General features: G+C 41.2%; 1 protein-coding gene across 1 annotated transcript in view; it reads right to left on the reverse strand.

The window, feature by feature from the left end:
• KATNIP (katanin interacting protein) overlaps positions 1-21,112 on the reverse strand; it is a 362,447-nt gene that overhangs the window by 167,467 nt on the left and 173,868 nt on the right. Inside the window, exons 17-19 of the mRNA XM_053694469.1 lie at positions 18,921-19,126; positions 17,693-17,762; positions 16,445-16,622 (exon numbers count right to left, since the gene is read on the reverse strand). Of these exons, the coding sequence (XP_053550444.1) occupies positions 16,445-16,622; positions 17,693-17,762; positions 18,921-19,126 (454 nt within the window). The remainder of the gene's footprint in view (positions 1-16,444; positions 16,623-17,692; positions 17,763-18,920; positions 19,127-21,112) is intronic.

Below are 21,112 nucleotides of genomic sequence, written 5' to 3' on the forward strand. Positions count from 1 at the left end.
ACATCGTTATCTGATGGTTCAGACATGTTAAACAGGCTTAAACTTGTCAACAAAGCACAAAAAACGTTTTACAATAAAACCGTTACTGTCCCTTTAAATTTCAAACTGAACACACTTTATTACTGAATATGTGAAAAAGTATGAAGGAATTGTTCAAATTTCACCAAAATTTCACCACAGTAACATAAAGCCTTAAAAGTATTGCACACCAAATTTGAAAGCTTTAACCCTTAAAATAACGGAACCGGAGCCGTTTTTACATTTAACCCCTATACAGTCCCAGGTATCTGCTATGCTGAGACCCAACCAAGCCCAGAGGGGAATACGATACCAAATGATGCCTTCTATAAGCTTTTTCAGTGGATCTTAGCTCCTCACACATGCATCTGCATGCCATGCTTTCCAAAAACAACTGCGCATTAGAGGCGCGAAAATGAGGCTCTGTCTATGACTAGAAAAGGCCCCCAGTGAAAAAGGTGTCCAATACAGTGCCTGCCGTTTTTATTAAAACAATCCCCAAGATTTAACAACTATTAAAAGTAATAATCTGCCAAATATACTTAGTAAAGTAATCGTTTTAGCCCAGAAAAATGTCTACCAGTTTTTTAAGCCCTAATGAAGCCCTTTATTCTTTTACTTAAACTTAAGAAAATGGCTTACCAGTTCCCATAGGGAAAATGACAGCTTCCAGCATTACCGAGTCTTGTTAGAAATGTGTCATACCTCAAGCAGCAAAAGTCTGCTCACTGTTTCCCCCAACTGAAGTTAATTCCTCTCAACAGTCCTGTGTGGAAACAGCCATCGATTTTAGTAACGGTTGCTAAAATCATTTTCCTCTTACAAACAGAAATCTTCATCTCTTTCCTGTTTCAGAGTAAATAGTACATACCAGCACTATTTTAAAATAACAAACTCTTGATTGAAGAATAAAAACTACATTTAAACACCAAAAAACTCTAAGCCATCTCCGTGGAGATGTTGCCTGTACAACGGCAAAGAGAATGACTGGGGAAGGCGGAGCCTAGGAGGGATCATGTGACCAGCTTTGCTGGGCTCTTTGCCATTTCCTGTTGGGGAAGAGAATATCCCACAAGTAAGGATGACGCCGTGGACCGGACACACCTATGTTGGAGAAATAGCCCCATCAACCTTGGGGATTTTTTCCCAAAACTCCAACCTAACTGCTGGCAAAGGATACAACTTTTTAAACCTAGAAGAAGGAATAAATGAAGTACCAGGCCTATTCCATTCCTTTGAAATCATATCAGAAATAGCATCAGAAACTGGAAAAACCTCTGGAGTAACCACAGGAGGTTTATAAACAGAATGTTTAACCGTTTATTAGTTTTAGTATCAAGAGGACTCGTTTCCTCAATATCCAAAGTAATCAACACTTCTTTTAACAAGGAACGTATATACTCCATCTTAAAGAGATAAGTAGATTTGTCAGTGTCAATATCGGAGGTAGGATCTTCTAAACCCGATAGATCCTCATCAGGAGGAGGATAATTCAGTATGTTGTCAGTCATTTGAAATTTCATCAACTTTATGAAAAGTTTTAAAAGACCTTACACGTTTATTAGAAAGCAGAATAGCAGACAAAGCCTTCTGAATCGCATTAGCAATAAAATCTTTTATATTCACAGGGATATCATGTACATTAGATGTGGAAGGAACAATAGGCATTGTACTAGTACTGATGGATACATTCTCTGCATGTAAAAGCTTATCATGACAACTGTTACATACTACAGCTGGAGATATAATCTCTGCTAACTTACAACAGATACACTTAGCTTTGGTAGAACTGTTATCAGGCAGCAGGGTTCCAACAGTGGTTTCTGAGACAGGATCAGATTGAGACATCTTGCAAATGTAAGAGAAAAAAACAACATATAAAGCAACATTATCAATTTCCTTATATGGCAGTTTCAAAAATGGAAAAAAATGCAAACAGCATAGCCCTCTGAGAATAAAAAGAGGCATATAGGAAGTGGGGTTTAAATAATTAAATTATTTGGCACCAAGTATGAGGCGCAATGCAAAATTACATTTTTTGCCGCTAACAACATCCGGAAATGACGCAACTTGCGTCATGGCAGACGCAACGTTGTTTAAGGAAACCTGGCGTCAACTAAGACGCCGGAAATGAATAATTGCTTCACCGAACGTACCTTTGCGCCATTAAAAATTAATGAAAAAGCAGTCAATTTTAAGAAAAGACTATACCCCAGGTAAGAAAAAATAACTTAAAAACAAAAAAGTACAATAATCACTTGGTGAATAAATATGTGATAATAAAAAGTGATAAACTAAATGATACACAAATAAGGAAATTTATGCTTACCTGATAAATTTATTTCTTTTACGATATGACGAGTCCACAGATTTCATCCTTACTTATGGGATTACACCTCCTGGTCAGCAGGAGGAGGCAAAGAGCACCACAGCAGAGCTGTATATATAGCTCCTCCCTTCTCTCCCACTCCAGTCATTCGACCGAAGTTAGGAAGAGAAAGGAATTGAGGTGACTGAAGTTTAACAAAAAATAAATAAATACCTGTCTTAGAAATGACAGGGTGGGCCGTGGACTCGTCATATCGTAAAAGAAATAAATTTATCAGGTAAGCATAAATTTCCTTTTCTTTTACAAGATATGACGAGTCCACGGATTTCATCCTTACTTATGGGATACAATACCAAAGCTATAGGACACGGATGAAAGGGAGGGACAAGACAGGAACCTAAACAGAAGGCACCACTGATTGAAGAACCTTTCTCCCAAAAACAGCCTCGGACGAGGCAAAAGTATTAAATTTCTAAAATTTGGAAAAAGTGTGAAGAGACGACCAAGTTGCAGCCTTGCAAATCTGTTCAACAGAAGCATCATTTTGAAATGCCCATGAGGAAGCCACAGCCCTAGTAGAATGAGCCGTAATTCTTTCAGGAGGCTGCTGTCCAGCAGTCTCATATGCAAAACGGATGATACTCTTCAGCCAAAAAGAAAGAGAGGTAACCGTAGCTTTCTGGCCCCTATGTTTTCCAGTAAAAACAACAAATAATGAAGATGATTGACGAAATTCTTTAGTCGCCTGCAAGTAAAACTTCAGGGCACGGACCACGTCCAAAGTTATATAACAGACGCTCCTTCTTAGAAGGAGGATTAGGGCACAAGGAAGGAACAACAATTTCCTGATTAATATTCTTATTAGAAACAACCTTAGGAAGGAAACCTGGTTTGGTATGTAACACCACCTTATCAGAATGGAAAATAAGATAAGGAGAATCACATTTTTAAGCTGAAAGCTCAGAAACTCTGCGAGCAGAAGAAATAGCAACCAAAAATAAAACTTTACAAGATAACAACTTAATATCTATGGAATGCATGGGTTCAAACAGAACCCCTTGAAGAACTTTAAGAACTAAATTCAAACTTCAAGGTGGAGCAATTGGTCTAAACACAGGCTTGATTCTAGTCAAAGCCTGACAAAAAGATTGAACATCTGGAACATCTGCCAGACGCTTGTGTAGCAAAATAGACAAAGCAGAAATCTGTCCCTTTAAAGGGAACTTGCCGACAACCCTTTCTCCAATCCTTCTTGGAGAAAAGATAAAATCCTGGGAATGCTAACCCTACTCCATGAGTAGCCCTTGGATTTGCACCAATAAAGATATTTACGCCATATATTATGGTAAATCTTTCTGGTAACAGGCTTACGTGCCTGAATCAAGGTATCAATGACCGAATCAGAGAACCCTCGCTTAGATAAAATCAAGCATTCAATCTCCAAGCAGTCAGCTGCAGAGAAACTAGATTCGGATGATGGAATGGTCCCTCAATGAGAAGGTCCTGCCACATGTCCACCAGATCGGCATACCAAGTCCTGCAAGGCCACGCAGGAGCGATGAGAATCACCAAAGCCCTCTCCTGTTTGATCCGAGCAATCACCCGGGGAAGTAGAGCAAATGGTGGAAACACATAAGCTAGGTAGAACGATCAAGGCACTGCCAAGGCATCTATCAGTTCGGCCTGAGGATCCCTGGACCTGGATCCGTATCTCGGGAGCTTGGCATTCTGACGAGATTCCATAAGATCCTGCTCCGGTCTGCCCCATCTGAGAATCAGAGTGGCAAAGACCTCTGGATGGAGTTCCCATTCCCCCGGATGAAACGTCTGTCTGCTCAAAAAATCTGCTTTAAAGTTGTCCACTCCTAGGATGTAAATTGCTGACAGATAACAAGAGTGAGCCTCCGCCCACCAAATTATCTTGGGTACTTCTGTCATCGCTAAGGAACTCCTTGTTACTCCCTGATGATTTGATGCAAGCCACAGTCGTGATGTTGTCTGACTGAAAACGGATTAATTTGGCCGAAGCCAACTGAGGCCAAGCCTGAAGCGCATTGAATATTGCTCTCAATTCCAGAATATTGATTGGAAGTAGAGACTCCGACCGAGTCCACACACCCTGAGCCTTCAGGGAATTCCAGACTGCACCCCAACCTAGTAGACTGGCGTCCGTTGTCACTATCACCCATGAGGGTCTGTGGAAGCACGTCCCTTGGGACAGATGATCCGGCAACAACCACCAAAGAAGAGAGTCTCTTGTCTCCTTATCCAGATCTATCTGAGGAGACAAATTTGCATAATCTCCATTCCACTGCCTGAGCATGCTCAGTTGTAGCGGTCTGAGATGAAAACGAGCAAACGGAATGATGTCCATTGCAGCCACCATCAATCCAATTACCTCCATGCACTGAGCCACTGATGGCCGAGGATTGGACTGAAGGGCTCGGCATGTATTCAAAATCTTTAACTTTCTGACTTCCGTCAAGAAATTTTTCATGGATATAGAATCTATTAGAGTTCCCAGGAAAGGAACCCTTGTCTGTGGAATTAGTGAACTCTTTTATAGATTCACCTTTCACCCGTGAGTCCTTAGAAAGGACAAAACCATGTCGGTATGAGACTTTGTCAGTTGATAAGACGACGCCTGGATCGGAATATCGTTCAGATAAGGCGCCACCGCAATGCCCCGCGGTCTGAGAACCGCCAGTAGAGACACTAGGACCTTTGTGAAGATCCTGGGTGCTGTGGCCAGCCCGAAAGGAAGAGCCACGAACTGAAAATGTTTGTCCAGGAAGGCAAACCTTATCTTTGTGGATAGGAATATGAAGATATGCATCCTTTAAGTCCACGGAAGTCATATATTGACCCTCCTGGATCAATGGAAGAATTGTCCGAATAGTCTCCACCTTGAAGGATGGAACTCTGAGAAACTTTAGACTCTTGAGATCTAAAATGGGTCGGAACGTTCCCTCTTTTTTGGGAACCACAAAAAGATTTGAGTAAAACCCCTGCCCCTGTTCCTGTATTGGAACAGGACGAATTACTCCCATAGTGGAGAGGTCTTTTACACAACGTAAGAAAGCCTCTCTTTTTATCTGGTCTACAGACAATCGTGAAAGAAGAAACCTCCCCCTTGGGAGGTAATTTTTGAACTCCAGTTGATACCCTTGGGACACGATTTCCAGTGTCCAGGGATCTTGAAGTCTCTTATCCAAGCCTGGACAAAGAGAGAAAGTCTGCCCCCTACTAGACCCGGTCCCGGATCGGGGGCCGCAGCTTCATGCTGTTTTGGAAGCAGCAGCAGGCTTCTTGGGTTGTTTGCCCTTGTTCCAAGCCTGGTTGGGTCTCCAGATGGACTTGGCTTGTGCAAAATTCCTGTTTAGCGGAAGAAGAAGAGGGGACTCACTTAAAATTTCAAAAGGAACAAAAATTACTCTGTTTACCCCTTTGTTTAGATGTTTTATTCTGAGGTAAGAGGTGGCCCTTACCTCCCGTAATGTCAGAAATGATTTCTTTCAAGTCAGGCCCCAACAGGGTCTTTCCTTTGAAAGGAATAGCCAAAAGCTTGGATTTAGAGGACACATCTGCTGACCAAGATTTTAACCATAAGGCTCTGCGCGCTAGAATGGCAAATCCTGCATTCTTACCTGCCAATTTGGCGATCTGAAAGGCGGCATCCGTAACAAAAGAATTAGCCAGCTTAAGGGCCTTAATTCTATCCAATATTTCCTCTAAAGAAGTTTCAGTCTTAAGAGACTCTTCTAAGGCGTCAAACCAAAAGGCAGCCACAGTTGTGACTTGTACAATACAGGCCTTCGGTTGTAATAGAAATCCTTGATGAACAAACAGCTTTTTTAGAAGACCCTCCAACTTATTATCCATAGGGTCTTTGAAAGCACAACTGTCCTCAATAGGGATAGTCGTACGCTTAGCCAGGGTAGACATAGCACCCTCCACCTTAGGGATCGTTTGCCAAGAATCCTGAACAGAGTCAGCTATAGGGTACATTTTCTTAAAATTAGGAGAAGGTGAGAATGGGATACCCGGTCTTTCCCATTCCCGCGTAATAATTTCCAAAATTCTCTTAGGAACCGGAAAAACATCAGAATAAGAAGGAACCTCTAAGTATTTGTCCATCTTACACAATTTCTCTGGCGGTACCACAATAGAGTCACAGTCATCCAGAGTCGCTAAAACCTCCCAAAGTAACAGACGGAGGTGTTCAAGCTTAAATCTGAAGGACACAACTTCCGAGTCTGTCTGAGGTAACACACTCCCTGAGACAGAAGCTCCCTACCCCCCAAATCAGAACCCTGGGAGGGCACATCGGAGATAGTTATCAAAGCATCAGAAGTCGCAGGAACCAAAGGGGCTTCTGTCCTGCCGCGTTTGCCTTGTAACACTGGCAAATTGGATAAAACTTCTGTAAGAGTGGATGACATAACTGCAGCCATATCCTGCAGAGTAAATGAAGTGAACGCAGTTGAAGAACCTGGCGTCGCTTGAATGGGCGTTAAGGGCTGTGACGCTTGGGGAGAAAGAGTTGGCATACCCCGAGTCTCATCAGTCTGAGAAACATCCTGAGCTATAGCTTTATTAAAGAAAATCTGCTCTCTACATTGTATTGCCCTCTCAGTGCATGATGGGCAAAAAGTAAGCGGGGGTTCCACATTGGCATTTAAACACATGGAACAAGTACTGGCATTAACATCATCCATTGTGAAAGCAAAAAGTTATTTAATTATATAATACACTTTTTATATAGAAAACCGTTGTAAAATAAAAACACTGTGACTTTAAGAAAAAAATAAAAATGTTTTGTCTAGGACACTGTGCTATAAGATTATAATATTTGCGGCTTTGGAGACAAAAAACAAAGTTTCATAACGTATCCCAGAAGCAGTCAACTAATTTGGGGCAGTAATTTACACTTTTAAAAATAATAGCACCTCGCCACAGCTCTGCTGCGGCGCCTACCTGCTCCCTATGACACGGGGGCAAACGAGCCTCCTAACAGCAGAGTGTCTACACCGCCTGTCCTACCCACGCGGTCCGGACAGACACCGGAGTCAATTACTCCTCTGACTCCCAGAAAAGCACTGTGCGGCTTCTCTCAGCGCGCGAACGAGTGCCCCGCCCATCGTGGGCGTAACCAACGAAACTCCTGGGCGGCTCTGTATTAGTAAAAAATTGAGTAACCAGGACAAATGTGATCCACAACACACATATCTAATAAATGTGATCCAACACATAACACATATCAACACATATCTAATAGGAGCCAGTCCCCCAATAACTCCCTGTCTGTTAAACGACTCCGGAGCCCGGAGTAAACCGGAATACACTAGTAAAAATCCCCAGCGTCAGCCCAATCCTGAAGGGGTTAACTTGTTAACAAACACCCCAATGTACCTCATGCAGCCCCATAAACAGGGCAAATAATTAAGGCAGCCCTCTAGAACCGTGTAGTAAAGCGCACAGACATAGGTGAAGATATTCAGTTTACAGAGGAAAATGACAGTCTGTTCTGAGGTACTAGGTGTCACAGAAAGTAATAGACTGCACATACCTCCATGCTGAGTAACAGCATGACTTGTCCCACACTGCTAGAGGTCCTTCTTCTCCTCCAGGAATCTGTGGGAACAAAACTGGGTCTTAGATAAAAATTTGCTAAGACCATATTCAGCAGGGCAGCACACAGTCTGGGAGTCACAGAAACAAGCATATTTGAATCTGTACAGCTCCCCTTGCTTTACCCTTGAGTAAAATAGTACTCACTGGCACCATTTAAAAATAATAAACTCTTGATTGAAGAATCTAAACTAACACCTCACTTTACCTCTTCCTATCACTAACACAGGCAAAGAGAATGCCTAAAGTGGGAGGGAAGGGAGGAGCTATATATACAGCTCTGCTGTGGTGCTCTTTGCCTCCTACTGCTGACCAGGAGGCATAATCCCATAAGTAAGGATGAAATCTGTGGACTCGTCATATCTTGTAAAAGAAATAAAAGTAACAATAATATATAGTGTTAAAGGATATGGGTGGTCTGTGGGAGTCCTCCTCAATTCCAGTAATTGAAGCGATTCAAGTGGTTTCTTGCATCAAAAACAAAATAAGAAAAATATAGTGCAATACAATTTGTTAAAAAAGAAATATCTTCACATTCATAGTCCCACCAAAGGGTTACTCACACTTTGCTGAGCCTACCAGGTTCTAGGTACAGGGGCACACCCGGTTTTATACTGCCAGGTTACCAGTATATACCAAGCGCAAACAGCTGCTTCAGGTAAAAAAGTTATTTATTTAAAATACATAAAATCATTAAAAGCCACAAATATATACGTCAATGTATACAGTCACTCGGGTATCAAGCCACTAGAAGAGCTTTAAGTGGGAGAGATAACTTATCCTTTGGTAGGGTCGAGAGAAATAGCGTGCGACACCGGCTTAGCTAGTTCCCCCTGGGTAAGTAGTAATCTCTCAATACCTGTCCTGGCGACCTTTATTGTAAACAGCGTATAATGGCGTTCAATTAATGTTCCTGACATACGTTTCACCGTAAGCGTACGTTTTTTTCAAAGGAAAGTTGGATTTTCCCTGGAGTTGAAAATCTTACGCTTACGGTGAAACGTACGTCTGCATATGCGTTATCTAGAAAAAATAAAGTCAGCACTTACCTTAGACTTCTGCCAGGCAGCACGGCAGCTCACTAGGTTTGAGAGGCCATTTTCCTCACATGGACCTGTGGAAGAAAACAAAGTGAGTAATCTTACTCAGGCTTGCAAAGTTAGGGCAGAATTAAATACATGGGAGGCGCAGTGAGGATTGTACCCCACAAGTTCCCATTGCTTAAAAGCCACCACTGCTCTACTGAAGAGACTGATATGGACTACGGCTACACCCTTGGGCAAAGCAGAACAATCTTGCACTGCTTAAAAACAATCAAATCTTGCTAGAAGAATCTTCTTTCAAACACCTAAACTTTACCACTTCCTTGCTCTAACGTAGGCAAAGAGAATGACTAGGGTTGGAGGGAAGGGAGGTGATATTTAACAGCTTTGCTATGGTGCTCTTTGCTGCCTCCTGCTGGGCAGGAGTGATATTCCCAATAGTAATTAGATGATCCATGGACTTACCGTGTCAATAGAAAGAAATGAGAAAAATTCTCCGGTCTTTCGGCAAGCTTTTGTCTGAAATTCCTGGCCCTTAAAGGGACATTATACATTAGATTTTTCTTTGCATAAATTTAAAATTGGTGTATACTGCCCCTTTAAGGGGTTAAATACTTTTGATTCCGATATCTGTACTATAAAATACATTTAAAGAAAGAAGAGAGCGGCCCATGAAATAAATAGCAGCAAAAATAACGAATGGGCCCTCTTAATACCTTTGTATATATTTAAAGGGACTGTAAAGTCAAAAATAAACTTTCATGATTTAAATAGGGCATGTAATTTTAAACAACTTTCCAATTTTCTTTTATTACCAATTTTGCTTTGTTATTTTGGTATTCTTAGATGAAAGCTAAACCCAGGAGGTTCATATGCTAATTTCTTAGACCTTGAAGGCCGCCTCTAATCTGAAAGCATTTTGACAGTTTTTCACCACTAGAGGGCGTTAGTTCATGTGTTTTTTATATAGATAACATTGAGCTCAAGCACCTGAAGCTCCTAGGAGTCAGCACTGATTGGCTAAAAATGCAAGCCTGTTAAAAGAACTGAAATAAGGGGGCAGTTTGCAGAGGCTTAGATACAAGGTAATCACATAGGTAAAAAACATGATAAATTTATTTCTCTTGTGGTGTATCCAGTCCACGGATCATCCATTACTTGTGGGATATTCCAACAGGAAGTTGCAAGAGGACACCCACAGCAGAGCTGTAATATAGCTCCTCCCCTAACTGTCATAGCCAGTCATTCGACCGAAAACAAGCCGAGAAAGGAAGAACCATAGGGTGTAGTGGTTACTGTAGTTTAAATTTAAAAATTACCTGCCTTAAAATGACAGGGCGGGCCGTGGACTGGATACACCACAAGAGAAATAAATTTATCAGGTAAGCATAAATTGTGTTTTGTCTTGTAAGGTGTATCCAGTCCACGGATCATCCATTACTTGTGGGATACCAATACCAAAGCTAAAGTACACGGATGAAGGGAGGGACAAGGCAGGAACTTAAATGGAAGGAACCACTGCCTGTAAAACCTTTCTCCCAAATATAGCCTCCGAAGAAGCAAAAGTATCAAATTTGTAAAATTTTGAAAAAGTATGAAGCGAAGACCAAGTCGCCGCCTTGCAAATCTGTTCAAGAGAAGCCTCATTTTTAAAGGCCCAAGTGGAAGCCACAGCTCTAGTGGAATGAGCTGTAATCCTTTCAGGAGGCTGCTGTCCAGCAGTCTCATAGGCTAAGCGGATTAAGCTTCTTAGCCAAAAAGAAAAAGAGGTTGCCAAAGCCTTTTGACCTCTCCTCTGTCCAGAGTAGACAACAAACAAAGCAGATGTTTGACGAAAATCTTTAGTAGCTTGTAAGTAAAACTTTAAAGCACAGATTGTGTAACACAAGGATGGAACCACAATCTCTTGATTGATATTCTTGTTAGATACCACCTTAGGTAAGAACCCAGGTTTGGTATGCAGGACTACCTTATCCGTATGAAAAATCAGATAAGGAGAATTACATTGTAAGGCAGATAGCTCAGAGACTCTACGAGCCGAGGAAATAGCTACCAAAAAAAAAAAAAAAAAAGAACTTTCCAAGAAAAAAGTTTGATATCTATGGAATGAAGAGGTTCAAACGGAACTCCTTGAAGAACCTTAAGAACCAAGTTTAAGCTCCATGGTGGAGCAACAGGTTTAAACACAGGCTTGATTCAAACTAAAGCCTGACAAAATGCCTGAACGTCTGGAACATCTGCCAGACGCTAGTGCAAAAGAATAGACAGAGCAAAAATCTGTCCCTTTAAGAAACTAGCTGACAATCCTTTTTCCAAACCTTCTTGGAGAAAAGATAGAATCCTAGGAATCCTGACCTTACTCCATGAGTAACCCTTGGATTCACACCAATAAAGATATCTACGCCATACCTTATGGTAAATTTTCCTGGTGACAGGCTTTCGTGCCTGTATTAAGGTATCAATAACTGACTCGGAGAAGCCACGCTTTGATAAAATCAAGCATTCAATCTCCAGGCAGTCAGCCTCAGAGAAATTAGATTTGGATGGTTGAAAGGACCCTGAAGTAGAAGGTCCTGTCTCAGAGGCAGAGACCATGGTGGAAAGGATGACATGTCCACTAGATCTGCATACCAGGTCCTGTGTGGCCACGCAGGTGCTATCAGAATCACCGATGCTCTCTCCTGCTTGATCTTGGCAATCAGTCGAGGGAGCAGAGGAAACGGTGGAAACACATAAGCCAGGTTGAAAGACCAGGGCGCTGCTAGAGTATCTATCAGTGTCGCCTTGGGATCCCTGGACCTGGATCCGTAACACGGAAGCTTGGCGTTCTGGCGAGACGCCATGAGATCCAGTTCTGGTTTGCCCCAACGGAGAATCAGTTGTGCAAATACCTCCGGATGGAGTTCCCACTCTCCCGGATGAAAAGTCTGACGACTTAGAAAATCCGCCTCCCAGTGCTCTACACCTGGGATATGGATAGCTGATAGGTGGCAAGAGTGAATCTCTGCCCAGTGAATTATTTTTTAAACTTCTAACATCTCTAGGGAACTTCTTGTTCCCCCTCGATGGTTGATGTAAGCTACAGTCGTGATGTTGACCGACTGAAATCTGATGTACCTCAGAGTTGCTAACTGAGGCCAAACCTGAAGAGCCTTGAATATCGCTCTTAGTTCCAGAATATTTATTGGAAGGAGAGACTCCTCCTGAGTCCACGATCCCTGAGCCTTCAGGGAGTTCGAGACTGCACCCCAACCTAGAAGGCTGGCATTTGTTGTTACAATAGTCCAATCTGGCCTGCGAAGGTCATACCTTTGGACAGATGGACCCGAGATAGCCACCAGGGAAGAGGATCCCTGGTCTCTTGGTCCAGATTCAGTTGAGGGGCCAAATCTGTGTAATCCCCGCTCCACTGACTGAGCCTGCATAGTTGCAGCGGTCTGAGATGTAAGCGTGCAAACGGCACTATGTCCATTGCCGCTACCATTAAGCCGATTACTTCCATACACTGAGCCACCAAAGGTCGCGGAATGGAATGAAGAACCCGACAGGAATTTAGAAGCTTTGATAACCTGGACTCCGTCAAGGTAAATTTTCATTTCTACAGAATCTATCAGAGTCCCTAGAAAGGAAACTCTTGTGAGTGGGGATAGAGAACACTTTTCCTCGTTCACTTTCCACCCATGCGACCTCAGAAATGCCAGTACTACGTCCGTAGACTTGGCAATTTGGAAGTTTGACGCCTGTATCAGGATGTCGTCTAAATAAGGGGCTACTGCTATGCCCCGCGGCCTTAGGACCACCAAAAGCGACCCTAGAACCTTTGTAAAGATTCTTGGGGCTGTAGCTAATCCAAAGGGAAGAGCTACAACTGGTAATGCCTGTCTTGAAAGGCGAACCTGAGAAACTGATGATGATCTTTGTGTATCGGAATGTGAAGATAAGCATCCTTTAGATCCACTGTAGTCATATATTGACCCTCCTGGATCAGTGGTAGGATGGTACGAATAGTTTCCATCTTGAACGACGGAACTTTGAGGAATTTGTTTAAGATCTTTAGATCCAAAATCGGTCTGAAGGTTCCCTCTTTTTTTGGAACCACAAACAGATTTGAGTAAAAACCCTGTTCCTGTTCCTCTTTGGAACTGGATGGATCACTCCCATAACTAGGAGGTCTCGTACACAGTGTAAGAATGCCTCACTCTTTATCTGGTTTGCAGATAATTGTGAAAGGTGAAATCTCCCTTTTGGGGGGGAAGCTTTGAAGTCCAGAAGATATCCCTGGGATATAATTTCCAACGCCCAGGGATCCTGAACATCTCTTGCCCACGCCTGGGCGAAGAGTGAAAGTCTGCCCCCTACTAGATCCGTTACCGGATAGGGGGTCATTCCTTCATGCTGTCTTAGAGGCAGCAGCAGGCTTTTTGACCTGCTTACCTTTTTTCCAGGTCTGGTTTGGTCTCCAGACCGTCTTGGATTGAGCAAAAGTTCCCTCTTGTTTATTATTAGAGGAAGTTGATGCCGCACCTGCCTTGAAGTTTCGAAAGGCACGAAAATTAGACTGGTTGGCCCTAGATTTGGACCTGTCCTGAGGAAGGGCACAACCTTTTCCTCCCGTGATATCAGCAATAATCTCCTTCAAACCAGGCCCGAATATGGTCTGCTCCTTGAAGGGAATGTTAAGTAGCTTAGATTTTAAAGTCACGTCAGCTGACCACGATTTAAGCCATAGCGCTCTGCGCGCCTGCATAGCAAAACCAGAATTATTAGCCGTTAGTTTAGTCAAATGAACAATGGCATCAGAAATAAAATAATTGGCTAGCTTAAGTGCTCTAAGTTTGCCAAGTATGTCATCCAATGGAGTCTCTACCTGTAAAGCCTCTTCCAGAGACTCAAACCAGTACGCCGCAGCAGCAGTGACAGGGGCAATGCATGCAATGGGCTGTAGGATAAAACCTTGTTGAATAAATATTTTCTTAAGGTAACCTTCTAATTTTTTATCCATTGGCTCTAAAAAAGCACAACTGTCCTCGACAGGGATAGTAGTACGCTTTGCTAGAGTAGAAACTGCTCCCTCCACCTTAGAGACTGTCTGCCATAAGTCCCGTGTGGTGGCGTCTATTGGAAAACATTTTTCTAAAAATAGGAGGGGAAGAGAACGGCACACCTGGTCTATCCCATTCCTTATTAATAATTTCTGTAAACCTTTTAGGTATTGGAAAAACATCAGTACACACCGGCACTGCAAAGCATTTATCCAGTCTACAAAATTTCTCTGGCACTGCAATGGTATCACAGTCATTCAGAGCAGCTAAAACCTCCCTAAGTAACACGCAGAGGTGTTCAAGCTTAAATTTAAATGTAGAAATATTAGAATCAGGTATCTTTCCTGAGTCATTAACATCACCCACTGACTGAAGCTCTCCTTCCTCAGCTTCTGCATATTGTGAGGCAGTATCAGACATGGTTCTTAAAGCGTCAGTATGCTCTGCATTTTGTCTCACCCCAGAGCTATCTCGCTAACCTCTAAGTTCAGGTAGTCTGGCTAATATCGCTGACAGTGTATTATCCATGACTGCCGCCATGTCTTGTAAAGTAAACGCTATGGGCGCCCTAGATGTACTTGGCGCCATTTGAGCGTGAGTCCCTTGGGCGGGAGTCAAAGGGTCTGACACGTGGGGAGAGTTAGTCGGCATAACTTTCCCCTCGTCAGATTCCTCTGGTGATAATTTTTTTAAAAACAGAATATGATCTTTATTGCATAAAATGAAATCAGTACATTTGGTACACATTCTAAGAGGGGGTTCCACCATGGCTTTTAAACATAATGAACAAGGAGTTTCTTCTATGTCAGACATGTTTATACAGACTAGCAATGAGACTAGCAAGCTTGGAAAACACTTTAAATCAAGTTAACAAGCAAATATAAAAAACGGTACTGTGCCTTTAAGAGAAACAAATTTTGTCAGAATTTGAAAAACAGTGAAAAAATGCAGTAAATCAAACGAAATTTTTACAGTGTATGTAATAGGCTAGCAGAGCATTGCATCCACTTGCAAATGGATGATTAACCCCTTAGTTCAAAAAACGGATCAAAAAAACGAAATAGACTTTTTTTTTTTTTTTTTTTTTTTTAACAGTCACAACCAACTGCCACAGCAAGCTGTGGTCCTACCTTCCCCAATAAACGACTTTGGAAAGCCTTTGAGCCCTTTAGAGATGTCCTATAGCATACAGGGGACTCCTGAGGGAAGCTGGATGTCACAGTTTGTAATTTTAACTGCACCAACTGTAACTTTTATGCTATAACAGTGGAAAGCCTCAGTAAAACTGTTTCTAGTCAAAATTTAAGCCAGCCATGTGGAAAAAACTAGGCCCCAATAAAGGTTTATCACCAATGCATATATAAAAACGATTAAACATGCCAGCAAACGTTTATATTGCAATATCATAAGGGTATTACCCCTGGGAGTAAGCATGATACCAGTCTTTATTAAATCACTGTATTCAGGCTTAACTTACATTAATCCGGTATCAGCAGCATTTTCTAGTGTTTTCCATCTCTAGAAAAAAATTATAACTGCACATACCTGATAGCAGAATAAACTGCACGCCATTCTCTCACTGAAGTTACCTCATCTGTGTAATCCCCTCAGACATATGTGAGAATAGCAATGGATCTTAGTTACAACCTGCTAAGATCATAGAAACCTCAGGCAGATTCTTCTTCTATTTACTGCCTGAGATAAAATAGCACAACTCCGGTACTATTTAAAAATAACAAACTTTTGATTGAAGAAAATAAACTAACTATATTTAACCACTCTCTCCTACAACATCCTAGCTTGTTGAGAGTTGCAAGAGAATGACTGGCTATGACAGTTAGGGGAGGAGCTATATTACAGCTCTGCTGTGGGTGTCCTCTTGCAACTTCCTGTTGGGAATGAGAATATCCCACAAGTAATGGATGATCCGTGGACTGGATACACCTTACAAGAGAAAGTATATTATTATAACTGTGCTGATTATGCAAATCTGGGGAATGGGTAATAAAGGTGTTATCTACCTTTTTAAACAACAAACATTCTGGTGTTGACTGTCCCTTTAAGATACAAGTTTCACAGTTTTGTTATCTTTGTTGAACATCCGTATTTTGTTTTTATGTGACCACTTACTAATACACCTTATATCTGTCATTAAATATTTTATATCTGTGACAGCAGTGATGTATCAGTAATATAATTTAATAACATCATGTGTGACTACATTTGTGTAACAGCAAGAGACACACAACATATCTACATACACATCACTGACAATCTCCTGCATACTTATTTTTGCGCATACACACTCTATTTTTTTGTTTTTCAGACAAATTATTTTAAGGACAGGAGGATTCTCTGGCCGTGCCGAGGTTAAAACCTACTTATCTAAGGTCCGGGAGTCGTTCTGGTAATCAGGAAGCACGCTCAGGTCTGGAGGAGACGCAGTAATCTGCGCCAGGCTGATCGGTAGAGCTTGACCATCCAAACCCACAACCTCAAGTCCCGTCAGCCCCAGGTAGTGCAAGTCACCCCACGTTGATGTGAAATTCAGGTGAAGACCTTAAAATATACAACAAAACTTTCAGTATAAATAAAACAACACTTTACACATAATTTGTTGTCCTGTACAAATTATACAAAATAAAGCAGAGAGATTACAGTAACTTCTTATCTTCACATCTGACATGAAAGTGCCACATATTAGACAATGACACATCGTAAAGGAGCAATAACTATTACGGCAGCATCACAGCTGTTTGTAGGTACCTAATTAATGGCGGATCACAATATACGTTTTCATCTCTATATAATGAGAATAAAAGAGGCAGAATTGTATAATTTCCCTGCACAATATGAAATATGTAGTAGCCAGGCTGAAGCAAGGGTGATATACAAAGCCAATCAGTCTGTTTTATGAATGCGTTTCTAATAGCCTCGACGTCAGGACCTACAGACACACCGGATTATAAAGTTATCCCAGTTTAGGTACAAGTCACAGTGACAAGATATTAACATGCACAGATATCCGCGTAGTCTGAAATGTGTGAGCTTATAAGGAGGTTTTTACACAACTGATAACTTGTTTTCTATGCAATTTATTTTGATTTCTAAACTACCTGCTGAGAAATGTGTCACATAAATACTTTAAAGTGAATGTTAATTTTGATGCTAAAGTGCCCGGTTTTTAAAAATTTGATTAAAAACGGGGCACTTTAATGCATCAAAAATTACATTTCACTCCTGTTGTGAAAAAAAAAAACTTACCTTTTAATCTTCACAGCCGCTCCAGCTTCCTCCACCTGTTGCAAAGCCTCTTCCTGGGTCTAAAATGAGGAATCCGGCTTCCGCCAATCACAGTGTTGAATCAGACACTGATTCCCCCGGAGGGAAGTCGTGATTGGAGGATGACCTATCCATCATTTCTGACATCAGAAATGGCTTGCGACGACCGGGGGAAGCTAGAGTGGCTGTCAAGTTTAAAAGGTAAGTATTTTTTCATAACAGGAGTGAAATGTAAATTTTGATGAATTAAAGTGCCCCTGTTTTTAATCAAATTTTTAAAAACCGGGCACTTTAGCATCAACATTTACATTCACTTTAATGTCACATTACATATGTACAATGCTTACCCTGTCCACTGAATACGCCGTCTATTGTGCTGTGCACGGTATTATCTGGTACATCTCCTCGATCACAGACCTGCCATTAAGTAATAACTGAGTTACAAAAAAAGCACAGCCGTTTACAAAAGCACTTAAACAATTTTACAAATTAACTCAAACAAATGGGAACCAAGAGAAAAGCAGAAAATATAATGCACAACCCCCCCCCCCCCCCCGTATAATTCTGTGTCAATTTGTTTTCTTCCCATCACTGGGAGAGACTAAATCAGTAACGCATGCGCAGATTGCTTCAGTATTAAAGGGACAGTCTAGTCAAAATTAAACTTTCATGATTCAGCTAGGGCATGCAATTTTAAACAACTTTCCAATTTACTTCCATTATCTAATTTGCTCAATTCTTTAGATATCCTTTGTTGAAGAAATAGCAATGCACATGTGTGAGCCAATCATACAAGGCCTCTATGTGCAGCAACCAATGAGCAGCTGCTGAGCATATCTAGATATGCTTTTCAGCAAGTGATATCAAGAAAATGAAGCAAATTAGATAATAGAAGTAAATTAGAAAGTGGTTTAAAATGACTGCTCTTTCTAAATCACGAAAGAAAAAATTGGGTTTCATGTCCCTTTAAGCAGAAAAATAAAGTAGTAATGGCTGAAGCCTTTGCACGTTAATATGAAGCGAGATTCTATTGCCATAAAGCCTCTGACTGGCTGCATGTTCTCTGCCTAACTTTAGCTAAAACATTACCCATAAAAAGAGACAAAACAAAGCGACTGCCAGAAAAGTCATTTAAAAATACTGTTTGTGCTAAATGAATTTTACTGCTAGATATTAAATGATAAACTGAAAGAGAAGCGTTAAACTAGGCACAACTTCCTTATCCCCTAATAAAATCTGCTTCATTATCTTGGTATCTTTTGTAGGAATGCACTACTGGGAGCTAGCTGAACATATCTCTTGAGACAATGACAAGATATATGTGCAACCACCAATCAGCAGCTAGCTCCCACTTCCTAAGTCTATCTAGGTATGCGTTTTAAAAAAAAATGAGTATATCAAGAGAACTAAGAAAATTAGATAATATACTGTAGGTAAATTGGAAAGATGTGTAAAACTGTATGCTCTATCCGAATCAGGAAAACATTTTTTGGGGTTTCATGACCCTTTAAAGGCCACCTAATATGTCACAGAAAACGGACGAGCGAGCAATGGCACAAGCAGGTTGCAGTTTACCTGTATTTTGTCCCAGAAGCCTGCTTGTGTAAAGGGTCTCTCCTCCTCCCCATCTGCAGTCTTTGGCCGTATTCTGTCCTTTTCTTCATCTTTTTTCACATCAGCGTCATCAAAGTCATCCTGAAATGTTTCATCGTACAAAGAAACCGCTTGCAAAATGTCATCATCGGTTGTGAATAGAATTGTATCGCCAAATTGTTCCGCTACTACAATTAAGTCACACAAAATTAAGATAAATTAAAAACAAGTAATACTAAAAAACTACCCCTTAGCTCCAATGATCTGGCAGATAAAGGGTTAAAACAAATAGTCCAAGAAATAGGCTACGGCAGGACACACACTAACTGCAGCACAATAAGACTGGGCAGCCGGGCAGTTTGGCTCACAGATCCAGGGGCCAGTCTCTGTTCTTAAGGCGCCAGTCTGTTCTTAAGGCAAGCGGTGCTTGGGTTTGTTGAGCCTTGGGTTACAGGGCTTTATAAACTCAAGGGAACTTGTCTCCTAAAATTTTGCTAATTCTACATATATTTTGCATCTATTAATTCCTCCTGGGTTGTACAATCATTTTGGGGCTGGTGTACAAAACCTCTGTATTGTGTTTTGTATGTGGGATTTGTTCTGCACTGTATAGAAGTTCTGTTATGTGTCTATGTCTAATGCAAGACTCAAGTCTTTAACTAAAATACAAATAATGGGGCCCCAGCTGGATTTTGCCAAATGAGCAGAATCATGTAGGCAATAGTTTGCTAACTAAAGTGTACATTTTTGTTAAAGGGACCCTGGCGTAACTACTCAACTGGCAAGAACCAAACCAAATGCCAAAGTAATTGAACCAGATCTGGGTGTGAACTTCAAAACACTGAAACATTACCTAAGAGAACATAGTGTTTAATTTTGTGGTTGTGTGCAAAGCTGTCAAGTCAACTATGAGACAGAAATGAAAGTGTGTGATCAGAACATGTAGTCCCATCACACAACCTCAGGTATAAGCAAGAAGTTTACATTCTGTCCGTACAAGGTGGGTGCCTGAGTTGGTCTGTCACTTTATAGCCAGAAACATGCAGATATTATACCCGCTTCTAATTTCCAATAGAAGCAATAAAACGTTAGTAAATCTTGCTGTCATTAAATAGATGGCAAATCTCCTTCCAGCATGTAAAAAAGTCAATTCAAGTCAAGTAAATATTAGAAGAACACCCTTTATGACATAATCAGATATGTCCATTAGTGCACACTATAAAGTATTTGTCAGAGCTGTCAGGTGTGTAAGCGGCAGATGCCAGTGCTTGTGACAGCAAACCTGTCAGCTGTCTCTTCGGGGCAGTGGCCTTAGCTTTGCTTTGTTTCTGGTGCAGTAGAGTAATAAATGTGCACATTTACTACTTTACAATTTATTTGGTAAATTCACTTGACTTCCCCGCACCTGGTATTTGCTAAAGCGTTCCCATTACTGGTTTGTTTGTTTGAAAAAAAGCAAATTAAGTCACTTGCCAGACTGAATTTGTCTCGATTTGCTGTAAAACACAGATGGATAACGCTGAATGGTAAAACATTTTGGTAATGAAATTAATTCATTAAAAAGACGCAGTGGGCTAAGAAGAAACGTGTGAAGTAAACTCTGCCAAGGAAGAAGATTCTGTGTTATTAACCCATTGGCTGCTAAAGGGGACTGCAAGACACTTCTATGCAACTAATGTCAAGTCTCTGGCAGCCAACACGTTAAATTACCTGTAAAAGTTGCCATCACTGTACCAGAGTTGGACCTAATTTAAAAAGTCAGAGGACAAATATTTAACACGTGTCAAAGAGGGTATATGTTATATATGAATAAATATTTGGGTAGGCAGCAAATAGGAAGAAAACAGGATTGAGGGATACACAAATGAAAAAATGTAGGGTGAAAAAAAATACAAAGGATTTACTATTTCATGCAAATCTAAAATATTCACCCCACAGAGCCCCCCCACCTGACTGAGATGATCACATTCTCCTTCCAAAAAAGAAAATTTATGCTGACCTGATAAATGTATTTCTTTTTTGACACGATGAGTCCACAGATCATCTTAATTACTAATGGGATATTCACCTCCTGGTCAGCAGGAGGAGGCAAAGAGCACAACAGCAGAGCTGTTAAATAGCTCCTCCCTTCCCTCCCACTCCAGTCATTCGACCGAAAATAGGAAGAAAAAGAA

This window comes from Bombina bombina, chromosome 11 (genome assembly GCF_027579735.1).
Source record: "Bombina bombina isolate aBomBom1 chromosome 11, aBomBom1.pri, whole genome shotgun sequence".
NCBI lineage: Eukaryota > Metazoa > Chordata > Amphibia > Anura > Bombinatoridae > Bombina > Bombina bombina.